The 14,583-nt window shown below is 45.8% G+C and overlaps 1 protein-coding gene across 1 annotated transcript in view; it reads left to right on the top strand.

The window, feature by feature from the left end:
• Nucleotides 1–14,583, top strand: part of LOC138521228 (ciliated left-right organizer metallopeptidase-like) — a 579,350-nt gene that overhangs the window by 154,350 nt on the left and 410,417 nt on the right. Inside the window, exon 4 of the mRNA XM_069633917.1 lies at nucleotides 9,266–9,415. Within this exon, the coding sequence (XP_069490018.1) occupies nucleotides 9,266–9,415 (150 nt within the window). The remainder of the gene's footprint in view (nucleotides 1–9,265; nucleotides 9,416–14,583) is intronic.

Here is a 14,583-nt window from a genome sequence, read left to right as displayed (position 1 = left end):
AGTGGACCTTCTAGGATATATAAAGGTGAAAATTGAATTCAAGGACAGAACCGCCACCAAAAAGTCAATTTCTCGTCCAGCCGTGTTTGGATGGGACGACCAACATAAGATAAGCATACAGCTAGATCCCAGCACCCCCGATCAAGTTCTGTTGGTCTCAGCAGAAAGAGCGCCAGACCTTAGAAAAGCATTTCCCGATTTGTTCTCCGAAACGCCATGGAAGGTAAAAGACTATGTGCACAAGATTCGCCTCAAGCCAAATGCTATTCCAGTGAAGCACAAAGTCAGACCAGTTACAGCCACAGCAAGGTCACCACTCGAAGCTCAACTCAAGAAGTTGCTCAAAGAAGACACCATAGAGACAGTAGAATCCTCAGAATGGCTGAGCCCGGTGGTTTCATCAAGAAAAAGTCTTCCAACGAGCTGAGAGTCTGCATAGACCTACGCAGTTTGAATTTGGAGGTGGTCACCGACAGCTTTCCGCTTCCCAGCATCAATGAAATGGTGCTCATGATGAAAGAAGCAACCATATTCACAAGGCTTGACATGCAAGATGCATACCATCAAATTAGCTTAAACAAGTCCTCACGCCCGCTCACTGCTTTCATCACCCCTTTCGACACGTACCAATACACACGCATGCCGTTTGGCCTATCCTCAGCAGCTTCGGCATTCCAGAGGATGATGAACTCGGTATTGCTTGGCATTGCTAATGTTTCGTACTTCCAGGACAACATCCTGGTTTACGCCAAGGACACTGTCACTCACAACAAAGCCTTGAACGAAGTACTAAGCAAACCGCAAGATGCGGGTGTCCACTTGCGCCATGAAAACTGCATTTTCAATGCGGGAGAAGTTAAATACCTGGGTTACTGCATCTCGAGAAAAGGGGTAAGGCCCAAGAAAAACCTCCTAGAAGCCATAACCAATGCCCCGGCCCCGATGTCAAAGGACGAACTTCGGTCCTTCCTGGGGCTTGCTGAATACTATGCAAAGTTCGTCCCCAGGTTCTCCGAAACCACGTCACCCCTGAGGGATCTCCTAAAAAAGGGTGCAACCTACATATGGGAACGTCAACAAGATGAGGCATTCATAGAGATCAAAAGGAGGATCCTGCATGCACCTTGTCTCAAACCCTTCAATCCCGAATGGGAAACATGCATCATGACAGACGCCAGCGACTATGGATTTGGCACCACCCTCACCCAGAAAAGGGGCGACACAGAAAATATTTTGGCCTTCGCGTCCAAAGCACTTCCTACTTCCGAGAAAAACTACTTCACTGTGGAAAGAGAGATTCTGGCATGCGCCTGGGCCGTGGAATACTTCAGGTCATATGTTTGGGGCACCAAATTTCGATTGATCACTGAACACAAGCCCTTGATACACATGCTGAGCCCTGGCGGCACCAAAACAGCCACCCTGAGAATGGCCAGAATTGCAGCGAAGCTCCAAGAGTCCACCTATGAAATTACCCACGTTGCAGGCTGGAAAAAATGCCCAAGCAGACTACATGTCCAGGCTACTGGACCAAAACACCCAAGGGACCACGTTCCTCCAAGACGAATTCGCAGTGGCCTCCATAAGCGACCTGAGAAACAGAGACTTCATGGAGATGGGTGAGCAACACTGGCAAGAAGAAATGGTACAAGACGGTGCACTGTGCCGCGTAGCAGAGTGGGTCTGTGAAGGATGGCTCGACGAGAGGGCAGTCCCCCAGAGTCTCCGCCCGTATTGGAAAGTTAGTGACGAGATCACTGTTATGAACGGTTTGGTACTGAGAGGTGACTGAGTCATTCCCCCGACAGGCATCCGCAAAGTGATACTCTGCAGAGCACATTCGGGGCACTTGGACAGCAACATGACTAGGCGCAGAGTACACAACACCTATTGGTGGCCCGGAATGGATCAAGAAATAAGGGCGATGATTGAAAGGTGCCACAAGTGTACAAATAGTGACAAGCGGCTCATAGTAAGACGGGCATCCATTGTTCCCACGGAGATACCACACAGCGTCTGGTACAAATTAGGATTGGACTTCATCGGCCCGCTAGATGGCATGTCGCCAGACCACAAATATGGAGTAGTAATGGTGGACTACTTTTCCAAGAGGGTGGAGGTCGAATTTGTGCCAGACATCACCAGAAGCACGGCCATTGAGGTGCTCAGCGCCGTGTTTCAGAGGGAGGGGCTCCCCGAGGAGATTTTAACCGACAATGGTGTGTAGTTAGTCTCTAGGGAAATGGAAAACTTCCTGAGGAAGCACAACATTCGCCAACTAAGGGCAAGTTTGTACCATCCACAAGCAAATTAACTAGTAGAAAGGGCAAACTGGTTTATTAAAGGCGTTCTGCAGCTGGCCTGTACATCAGGCCTAGAACCACACAAGATAGTGAAAGAGGCTGTGGCAGCCCAACGCATGATGCCAAGTGCAATCACCAGGGTATCCCCTTTTCAACTGTTGAGGGGGGAAGGGCTGCATCCACGCTAAGTACCCCTGTGGTTACATCAAATCAGAGACAACCAAGACATAGACATGAGAGACATTGTGCTCTGCATGCAAAAGAACAAAGAAGCAATGAAGTCCCAGGGTGACAAACGCTGGGTGGCCCATCGCACAGAGGTCAGTGAAGGCGACCTAGTAAAGATACGCCTGCCCCACAAAGACACCACTACCGGCTCCAAATATAGCAGGGCATTGGAAGTAACCAACAAAGGGACCAATCATATCCTCACCAGCGACGGAAGACGATGGAACCTAGAAAGAGTGTCAGTGTACCGCTAGAGAGGATCCACAAACCACCCCTCCACGGGAGCTGGAAGCGACCAAGACCAATGGGGTTCGGTCAGCGATTACCAACACTCAAAAATCGACACTTCAGGAGAAAAGGGCCAAAGAGAACATGCACACCTCAGCCCCCCACCCCAGTCCCAAGAACCACAATGGGAGACAACCCCAAGGGACCTCACACCACCTGACGTGCCACACATCACCATCCAAGACCCAGGCGTCATCCCCAACCTGGAGAGACCCCAAAGGGAGAGAAGAAGACCCACCAGGTTCACTGACTTTGTCATGAATTAACGTCCGCCTTTTTCCCACCAAGGAAGGTGTGGGGGACTCCATCTCGCGAGATCACGCACAAGATCTCGTGAGATTTGTGGAGCAAAAAGGGGGCGGAGCCAGAAGCCAGTGAAACGAGAAAGACAAAGAGAACCCGCTGGAGGCTGCTGAAGCAGGTCAGCCCCTGTGCTCCTTCTAATGAAAGACTACAGCTGGTTCAGAGTCTGCCCACAGGGCCCCCAGTTAGCCCGAGCGTAATGCCAAGACTAAGGGTAGTCTCCTGGGTGCTCTGGCTAACCTGAGTGTGTGAGTGCTAGCACACTCGCATGTAGTGAAGCCAACTACATTGAGTAAACATCCAGTCCTGCCCAGAACTACAAATACCACATACCTGATATCATAAGAGGTGTCTCAATAAACACCTGTAAGCACAATTTGTGTCCTGTCTTTTGTCAAGACCTCTACAGACCGGCAAGTAATTAAGTAGAAAGGCAAGTGCAGCGCGCCGAATCACAGCCCGAACACAAGTAGTAGAAATGCACTGGGGGGAGCTTTGTGAACACGAGATAGATTATCTTTTCCATCTCCTTTAGAAAACGAAGAACAGGATCCATCTAATCCATTTGTCCTATGCATGCAGAACTTGATGCAGTGAACAGAAGGGAAGGGGCTTTGACTCTTAAGAGATCTGTGGATTCACTGCCTGAAGCCCGGGTGGGGACATGCACTTTTGCAGAGAAACATTTACACTTTAATACAATTTTGTGGACATAAGACGGCAACATTAAAGCACTATAGGACAGCATAATAATACTATAGACCCATGGAACCATTTATATTATTTCACAGCTCTTTAGGACAGGTTCAGTTAGAAGACAGGGCACGGCCAATGAACCATATTGGAAGAAGTCCCAATATATTACCCCCAAGGATGCTCCAAACGGCACGCATGAGAGGTAGGATATCATCACAATGGTATACGTATAATGTTAACCACTAATCAATTAAGCATATCTAATAGGCACTTTGTTCATTATTCTCTTTCACTACATGTGATACAGAGAGTGCAGACTGAACTCAGAAAAATGAACACGAGTGAAGGATTATTGTTATGAAACTCAAATGGAATATTGCTCCTGACGAAGGGATCTTTAATCCGAAACACGTAGAGCTCATTGTCATTTGTTATTATTTTATTCATTTTGTGTGTGTGTGTATATATATATATATATATATATATATATATATATATATATATATATATATATATATATATATATATATATATATATATATGCGATATGATTTGAATATTGCATAAAATCCACTATAAATTTTCCAAGAACTATGATCATGGATTAAAAGTTCATATTTGTTAAATCAAAAAACGATTGAAATGATTTTAATAATGTGCTTGAAACATTTATGCGGCCGCTCCACACCTTAGAAACCGCTGGACTAATTAAGATTATTATTCTTTTTATATAACTTTGGTTGTCCTGTTACAATAAGAAATAGAGTGTGCAGGGGACGCGAGTGTTCCACAGTTCGTGGACACCGTTTCTTTTTGTTCTTGATAACTGAAACCTAGTGTCAGGGTTGCTATACACACCCCTCCCCCCGCACCTCACTATAGCTGCAAATGAGATATATTCACTGAAGGCTCTGGTGTGCGTCTGTATTATTTTCTTTCCACTAACCATTTATAATACATTTACCATATTGGCTCCAACTTAAGGTTGGTGGATGTTTAAACTAGACAACCCATACTCGTCTGTGCCTCATGTAAGGTTTTGAGGCGGGGGAGTATTTTACACACATTTTATAATTTGAGTGTAAAATGAAATTTTAAGAGTAAACATTATTTGCCTCTGCAAAAGCGTAAAATGAATGCGACAGGCAACCAAAACATGACTAACCTTGAAAATGAATAGAACACATTAGAAACAAAGTTGTGTAGCAAAGATGTCTGGCTTCAAACAATGTATAACATTCATGGAAATTCTTCTCCTACATATTAATTTGTATGACCACACCACGGATGCCTCTTGATTATAAATGCACACAACGCAGAAACTCTGAAAAATATGTTTGTGCAATGCAAGCATATATTTACTGAAAAAAAGCATAATGTGTTTGTTGCAAAGCAAATTTCCCCAATGCTAACTAGGTTTTCCATCCTATTGCTGATAGGACCCTTAAATGCTAGGAAAATAAATATGCATGCATAATGCTCCTCTGCATTGGCATCTAATGACACACAACACAGCAGAAGTTGAACAGAAAGAAACCATTTGTTATCATATTGTGTTGTTTCTTCCTGAAAGGCCAACGTACACAGCTTAGAGAGTGGGCCTCATTACACGTTTGGAGGTAGCCATGCCTGTAATACAGGCAGTCTACCTCCAAACTTGTGAAAAAGTCTGGCACCCTACGAATGGGCAATTACCGGGGTATTCCGACCCCGCCAGACCCGGTAATTGCCCTTTCACGTGTGCCGGAATCGGGTGATCCCCATTCCCATTGAGACCCATAGGGCTCAATGTGAATGGGGATGCCTGTAGCACCGGCACCAATCATTACGGTGCCTGTGCTACAGGCAAGCTGTGCTCGCGGGTGCCTTTCATTCCGCCAGGTCAGACCTGGTGGAATGAAAGGCACTTGCGAGCACAACTCGGAGTTTGCCGGTCTGGATACAAGGGTACCGGCAAGCTTACCGGTACCGTTGTATCCTGACCGGCAAACTTGCTTTCAGACTGCTTCACCTTTAATTTAATCCAGGCAAGTAAAAAACAAGATGTTCTGATTTCTGTAAAAGTCACCTCCCCTTTGTACTGCCCTCTGCTCTCAACTAATGCATAAACTATACACATAGAAAGACCAAAGGTGTTGTATTTACAAGATTTTACAAGATTGTAATGCATAGAAAGGCCTGGTGCGACCCTTCCCTGGAGGCCTGGCCATTAACAAAGCTTTATAAATATTTTATGCATTTTCCAGGACCTCTGCAAACCTGGAATCTGTTATTCAAATTTTTAAACTATGTTAGCCAGCATTTTAACACCTGAAATGCTGCCAGAACCGTCTGATAATAAGGTGAAGGAGAACAAAGCTTATACTGTATATAACAGTGTATCGGCCATGAAATGTCTATGTAAAGGAAATAATTGCCTTGTTGTGGCTGCAGTTGCTTGCTTTAGCAAAGACTTTAAACTAGTGTGATAAGTCAGAATCAGGAGACAGACAACTCATTGTGTTTCGTAACATTGGCTTTATTGAAATACCAAAACTCTATCTTATCCCTACAGCTAAAGTCCCAATGCCAAGTGAAAATAGAGTTCAAAAGGGTGCTCTTCAGGATGTCGCACAAAAGATAGTTTGTCTGCCGTCTAGAAACCTATCCTAGCCTGACATCTGGCCTTACTACTACTATAAAGAAAAAAGAACCTAACTGAAACAGAAAGTTACCATGTAGGTCTGCTACCCTACCGAAATGTTAGAAGGGTGGCTGGTTGGTCAGACCCCCACTGTAAAGTCTTTATAGAAGAAGGGGCTTCTTGTCCAAGGTTCGGTTAAGTCAGGTCACCAGCAAAATGTCTCTGGGATTCTCGCCCCAGTTCACAGTTAACAAATTAAGTGTCAACTAATGTCTTTAGGGCTTCCTCTCCGGTATACAGTTCGAATCAAGGCTCAGCCAAAGTTCTGTCTTTATATGCAAGCGTTTGTAGGGCTCCTAACCCATAGCATAGTTTGAATCAAGTGATCCACAGAGTTAATTTTTCCTTCCAGGATAAATTAACTTCTTTGCCCTTGTGCGGAACCACTTGATTTCAACCCCGCCCTGGGTTCTCGGGACTCACACATCCTCTTGGTGGTGGACAGCTTTCACACCACACTGGGCTCCTCTGGTTCTCTCCCTTTCTCGGTGTTGCTACTTTCTTGGCCCACGCTGGGCCCTTCAGGCTCGCACCCCGCCCTGGAGTTTCTGGTTGCCCAACCCTTCTTGGGGTTGGTTCTATCTTGGCCCACTCTGGGCCCTTCTGGATCTCACTCCACCATGAGTTATCGCGTTGCACAGCCCTTCTTGGAGTTGAATCTCTCTTGGCCCACTCTGGGCCCTTCTGGCTCTGATCCCACCCTGCTTCTCCACCCAACTTCTGGCTCTGAAGGGCAACCGGGAACGCTTCTCCCTCTGTGGTGCTCCTCCAGGCAGGCATTCTGTTTGGCCAACGTGGCTCCTCTCCTGCTGCGTTTCGGAAGGATCTCGACATTGGCGTTTCAGGGTTTCACTCAGTCAGTGCTTGAGCATTGTTTGCTGTGGGAAAGCCTCTGGGACCAAGCTTCTCTGGTCCGGCTCTCAGCAAGGGAGCCATGTGTTCCGCTGTCTCCTCTGCACTTCCATTCTCCACGCCGGGCGTGTAGGCTCCGCCCCCTCCCAGACCTCCCCAAAGTAGGTCTCTCGGGCTGTCTCATTTCGGAAGCGCTCGCACCCCCTCCAGCCCTGCAGGTTTTTCTCACTCTTTAGCCGCTGTTGGATTTCTTATCTTCCATGCAGTGAGGGGGTGGATTTCTTCCCATTCTCCAGCCTGCATATACAATGTTATGTTATGTTAAATACATTTATAAAGCTTGCATTCGCCAGATGCATCTTGGCACTACGAGGTACAACAGAGCCAGCCCAAACCTAAAACAGATGGGTTTTCAAGAAGCAGTGGAATGTAAAGTGATCCTTCGTAGCCCAGAGGAAGAGTGGGCGAGCGTTCCAGAGTTTTACCACTGATTGAGAAGCAACCACCTATCCTAGTGAGCTGAAAGCGTGCAACAAAAAGCAGATGAGCGTCTTGTGAGTGTAGCGTGCATCCTGGACGGTAAGGTAGAAACCTCTCTTGCAAGTACTCTGCTCCTCAGCCATAATAGGCACAGTGAACAGTGCAGAGGGACTTAAACATGACACGTTTTTGGACAGGTAGCCAATGCAGCGAGCTAAGAATCAGAGGGACATGCGAGCTATGCGGAGTGTCTGTGGCGATCCACGCCGCAAGATTTTGAAGAAGCTGCAATCGACGAGAAAGCTACAATGGCTGTGCAAGAAACAAATAATTCAAGTAGTAGTTACAGCTTAGGTTAAGGTAGCACCACTTGAGCATGAAGGTGGAAGGGGAGGAAAGGCAGAACCTTACAGAGGACCCTTGGTCGGAGATAGCCGGTTTTACGCATTGAGCTAACCTGTGCCTTGGTGGACAGAGGTGCAGAGATTTTAAAGCCAAGGTTTTTTACCACAGAGACTTGTATAGGACGGGAACCCAGCTCAAGTGTGCAACACAAAGGAGACCAGAGAATAGAAGGAGCAGAGGGACCAGAGCGGGGACCTGGGGAGGGGCCAACCACCAGTACCTCTGTCATACAATGGTTCCCTGAAAGGGGTACGAAACAATGCCAGCAGTCAGTACAACAAACAGTAAGTAATTACACGCATTAACACATATAATCATGAGAAACCTGGGACGAGGGAGGACGATACTTATCCCTATTTTGGGATCGCCTTTCCTCAAAGAGGGGGTCAACCCCAATGGGATTTTATCTTGCCCTGTCCCTTGTGGGGTGTTAAGCTGAGTGGGTTCACGTCCCTAGTCCAAAAGGGGGTGACTCCCCTAGGGGAGAGGGGACGAATTCCCTGGGTCTGTCACACTTTTCAAATATAAAACAGAGCACTTTATGAACAATGAAATAAGGTAATTGCCAGCTGAATGGGTCAGTGTCTCAGAATGATTGTCTTGATTCTGAATGTAATTTACAAGATCTATGGGGTGCTTTACCAAAGTCAGGATGCAGATTGAGGGGGTTAGGCCAGCTTATGAGCTCCCGTTTATTGGGTCTATTGACAAGGGTTGACTCTCTTGGTTTAAAGGATATCTACTCTTGGATGATCGAGGTGAAGGGATGGCTTATCACATGGGCTGATTGAGTTTTAATAAAAATGCAAGTCTCATTCTTGAAAAGCATGAGGGTTAAAAACAAAAGTATCTAAACGACCTTTGGTGCAATAAACTGTGGTTATTTACTTGTGATGGTACCCTTAGCTAACGAATGTACAACATGAACTACAGAAGTTTTTCAGAATGTTCTTATTTGAACATAGAGTATTCTCAAATAGTTAATGTCACAAAGAAGCAATATTTACTTGTTTCTTTTCCTTCTTAGATTCCAGACGAGCACTTGGAAGGGTACGCCGTCTGGCCCGAGTACGGTGACGCACCTAGTGAGGTCATGAAGAGGGACGGGGCAGGGGTCACTGAAGCGGACTTCATCCTCTACGTAAAGGTGGCGAGCACAGAGAAATGTCATATTGAGGTGAGGGCAAAGCAAACCAAGTGCCATTCCCAAAACTATAGACCATGCCATTAAGCAAAGGAAAAGCAGCCCATAGCGATAAGCAACAATTGTGTCATGAAACAAACTGTAGCGTGACTGTTCATCTTCAAAGAAACTTCCTTACAGGGTTCAGAGCAAATATGGTGCCAGAGGACAAAGCAACTCCAGAGCTAAAAACATATCCTTGGTCCATGTGTGCCCCTCTCCGTTTCCTCCCACTTGCTTTCTTTCTTCCCTCTCACGCTCTCTTCCTTGCCTCTCTAACATCTCTTTCACTCACACTCACCTGCCACCTTCACTTTCAGAAATTTCAAAGAAATGCATCTCTAGCCCCCTATTTAAAGTGTGCCTGAGGGCAGAATCTGTGTGGCTGTCTTCAATTCATTCTTTTATTTTTTTATTGAAGGCTACTGCCTGGTATCCAGTGGTCTGCATTGTGGCATTCATTGTTGTAGGGGACAGTGCTCTGCATTTAGGCATTTTGTTACCTGGGACTGTGTATGCAGATTGACAGGTGTGAAGGCCTGTGAAAGTAAAACACGTTGGAGCTCATTTTGATGCATCACAATATTTGACGGGAGGGACCTGGTAAGTTTGCACTGAAGCGTAGCCGGATCCCCATCAAATTTTTGTAATGTGCATGGAGGAGTGCAAAAGGGGAGGGCAAAAGGCGGCGTACAAGCATGTACTTCGCCTTTTGCCCTGCCCTTTTGCACTCCTGCTGTTGCAAAAAGTTGGCAAACTATAGGAAACCCCAGCAGCTGCGCCAGCATGAAAATGCATGGCAGCGAACATACTGGAGATTTTGTATGGTTGCGAGGAAAGGAGCGGCGGAAAGTAAAGTTGAGTTCCGCCCCCTCCTCCCCGCCATACAAATGAATGAAAAGGAGCTGTGATGTTAATGATGTTAATGGGATTTTACCCCTTCCATTAAAGTTACAGCTCATCAAAAATGTGCCCCTTTGAGCGTTTGACAGGATTTTGGTTATGTGTGTGAGAGCAGTAGATTGAAAGAAGCAAGTGTTTTGGTAAGGGGTCCCACAAATATGCCCATGGACTAGAATTGTTGTATTGCTGAACTCAAGGGGCTCCCCCCTCTTACGCGTGAGGAGAGAGCCCCCACATGCAACTGCAAAGGGTGTTTAATCTGGAATTTGCATGCCTCACTGCCAATCCAAATTCCCTTCAAGAGGTGAAATGATTCTATATTCGACTGAGCAGAGCCCTTGGTAAATTCTGATGCTAATGATCAGTGAGTTTGGGTGACTTCTCTGACTGACAGGTGAGTTTGTTTACAGTACAAAGGAGCTAAAGTGTGGTGATCTGTTTCTGTTGAGCTAAGTTTAGTGGATGATTTCTTGGTCTCTGGAAGCCCCTGCCTGTCTTTCACTGTCTGGGATTAATTACTCTCTTAATGCCAGCCCTGAATTTTCTTCCATTCTTGGCCTTCTGCTCTCGTGTTCAGCTTCGAGAGCTGCACTTATACACAATAATTGTTTACTAGGTGCCCTATTACAGCCAGCTAAAACCTGTGTAATATGTGAAACCTAAAAGGGTGCAATGGGGGAAGAAGACTATATTGAACACCATGGAGATAACACATCCAGTGCCACTCCTCCCCATCTCGCTCCTTTACCAGGAGAGGAATCACATCCTGTGGCATTGGCGGCCAAACCAACAGCCTTATCATGGCAAAACCAGACATAGTCCCATCGATCAAATTAATGGTGGAAATTAAAACCACGTTTTGCATTGTTGCCTGGGTCTTTTGGAAGGGCTGGTTGCCTTTGCTCAGCTTATGTCTGTGAGTACCTTCTCTATTCCTCTTTTCCTAATAGCCCTCTGTCATCGCCTATGCTTCCTACTGCCAACTGGACCACACCGACCGACCTGTGGCAGGCGCCATTGTCTTCTGCCCTGCCCATCTGGGGCAGGTCACCATCCGGCATGCAGGAATCGTGCAGGTAAGTTATATCTAGAACCTGACCTCTCACCTGGGTTGTGGGAGAAAAGGGAAGGGAGGGACGTTAAGTTATTTCGGGTAATTCGGTGTCAGACTACCGCATGGCACACTTTTTCCATCAAGTGACACTATCAGGATGTTATAGCCCGACGGCAAGCATTTGTGAGTTCTCAGTCTGTGATCCGTCTCAGAGTGAAAAGAGGACATTAATGAGTTCTCCCTGCGTGGGGATAAGAAATTCTAAAACAATTCTGTGAAATAAATCAAATGAATTTCAACTTGTTGTGACAGAATGCGGAGCCTTTGGGAGGGAGCCCGGTTAACAATGTAGACTGTCTGTTACCCGGCTTACGGGGATGTCCTAGCTTGTTATGGAATTCTTACAGTACGAGCATTCAATGCTGGATGGGGGAAAAAGTTCTGCGAAGTGCCAGTATTATTTGACACATGATGAAATGCTAACACATATTATGGTGCTGTGTCCCCTTGTGGTGAACCAGAAGGAGTCGGACAAGCTAATCACATGTTCAAAGGTTTTTTTTTTAATTTAAAGAAAAACGCCTAACTATCCCTACCTCTATGAGGAACGTTCCCTAGCTAATAAACTAAAGCTAAGGATGCATGTTAAACTCCAAAGTAAAAAGTCTGAATCCTAACTAAATAACTGGTACTACCACTTTAGAAAACCAAACAAAAAAGGAGAGCAGGACAGGGCCTCTGCCATGAACTTCTGCCTGGCCTAACCCTTGGATTCCTTCTTCAAGCACGTTTTTAGAAAGTTCATCAATCTTGGAGTCTTTCTTCCCAGGAAACAGGATTCTTAACAGTTTCACAAAGTTCCAAAAGAGTTCTTCGGAACGTTTATCACAATTTCCTTAATGTTCAATACTGCTGTATAATACAGTTCTCAAGCCTCTGCATTGGCCATTAATGTCAGCTTCTCAAGTCATGACATAAGGTTTCCTTCTTCTCATGCACAACAAGGTTACTTTTATGTAACTATACCATTTACCCTTTGGTGACTGACAGTAATCTTGTCTTAATCTTACAGGTTTGAACCCTCCAGGTTCACTCTATTCCCAATTCTGTGCGTTAAGAGTCAGACTTCTTCAATTTCTCAATTTCTTACGGTTCTCCAAAGCCCTCTGGCTCTTTGGTAACCTTGCTTTATCGCTGTTTGCGTTTTATCTAGCTCCCGTAACCCTTGTGGCTTTCCCAGCCATGGATATCAAAGTTTCTCAATTTCTTAGGACTCCCTGGTAGCCTTGCTTTATCACTGTTTGGGTTTTATCTGGCTCACCTAAACCTTGTGGCTTTCCCAGCCTTGCATATTGAAGGTTCTCGATTTTCTTAGGGCTCTGAAGCCCTATGGCCCTCTGATAGGCTCACTGTCTCTCTGCTTTGGTTTATTCGGCTCCTAAAACCTAGTCGGCTTCCCCAGCCTTGACTACCAATGTTCGTACCTCTCATTTGTGTTTTCTCCTCTGAAGCGTTTGTTTCCCTTCTGTTGCTCATCTCAGCCTCAAATGCACTTGTGGTGTGAAGCTTGCAGATCCAGGCTGCCCTCTGCAGTCTGTTCTCTGCATCGGTTGTCGGTTTCCATGTGGTTGCGCCACCAGGTGAGACAGTTACTTCTCTGTCTCTCTCCCGACCTTGGCTTCTCGGTCCGTCAGGCCGCCAGCCTTCCGGCTCTGCATGCTACCGCTCGCTCCACGGTCTAGCCTAGCTCTGGCTTTCCAGGACGTCTTCCTGTCAAAGCATCGCCTCTGCGTAGGATTCTCTCCACCCATAGCATAGGAATTTCTCTTCGATTCAAAGTTCCTCTTCTTTTTATATATGTCATCAGAAACAAAAAGGGTGTGTCCTCCTTTGACTATGGTGTTCAGGGAAGATCCAGCATTACCTGAAGCCAAAGAGGTTGAAGAAATGTCAATATCCGGAGGTTTCAAAACAGAAGTAATAGCAGACTTTCTAATTCTCATGTAGGCGATAATGTACGCTGGACTGGGAATTCCTTATCAAAATGTGAGTATTTGTCCCTGAGCTGGGAGTCAATCCCAGTGAGGTCCCACTTGCCCATAATCCTAAGGAGGGTCTTGCTGGGCGGGCTCACCCCCCTAGCCTCAAAGGGCTCCCCTCGTAATGAACTGTCCAGATTTATCATGCTCCTGTATATTTTAAAGAAACAGTGTCTGAAGCCCCTGTTCAAAGCTAGAGGTATTAGAAACACATAAGACGCATTAAGCATCTGTCGAAAAACTGTTGATTGTAATGTCCTCAGTCCAGTTCCGGACTGAAGCATAGCAGAAGAGATCTAGATAACTATTGGCGAATCGCTAGTTTTGCTAAACCCGTATCAATACTGTTAGGGTGTTTTACAAAAGTTACTGCCTGGGGCAGAACGTGGGAAAGCCCACCCTGGGTGAACACTTGTTAGGTTTGAGCTGATCTACCCAAAGGTGTGGTAGCAATGGATGAGCAGCCAGGCTTAGTCTAAGGAGGGAGGAGGGCTGCAGTAGGTACCAAAAGTCGGAACACTCCTTGGTTTAAGAAAACAATTGACACAGTAGAGTTATATATAAAATAGATATTTATTATATACACTAAGGGGCACTGTTATACTTCTAGGTTCAGGTAAGTGAAAATACATATATTCACAGTATAATATCACTTGCAATATTCTCAGAATAGATAAACCACAGGTAAGTATGTTCAGAATAGCTCTTAGGATAACAAATAACTTAGTCAACGAACTTGAAACATGTACGCAAACTTTTAACACTCATAGTAACTTTTTGTAACTTTGACCCAAGCCTGTCTTAAGATTCCAACCCTATCTGGTCTGAGTAACTTAATATTCAGATGGGTCACACGGGCCACCAGTGACCAGGGGTTAGGCAGGGAAAAGGCAGTGTTCAAAGAGGTAGTATCCAGCAGGATTCACCACTGTTGCAGGTAAGTAAAATGTTTGGTTAAAAAGAAGCTCAGGGGGTTATAGTGATCCCCTGAAGGTTGGCCCCAAGGACGAGTGTCCGAGGGTAGGCGGTTTTTCTGCATGAGGACCTCCATGGGGACCTGGGAGGGTGCAAGATACAAGCTATTGGCGTCTGTCAGTCACTGAATCAGGCAAGCTGACTCCAGGTAAATTGTACCAGGAGGGAGACCGTACCTTTGAATGAAGAAG

This window comes from Ambystoma mexicanum, chromosome 13 (genome assembly GCF_040938575.1).
Source record: "Ambystoma mexicanum isolate Mex_15411 chromosome 13, UKY_AmexF1_1, whole genome shotgun sequence".
Taxonomy (NCBI): Eukaryota; Metazoa; Chordata; class Amphibia; order Caudata; family Ambystomatidae; genus Ambystoma; species Ambystoma mexicanum.
This window is presented reverse-complemented; position numbering and strand designations above follow the sequence as displayed.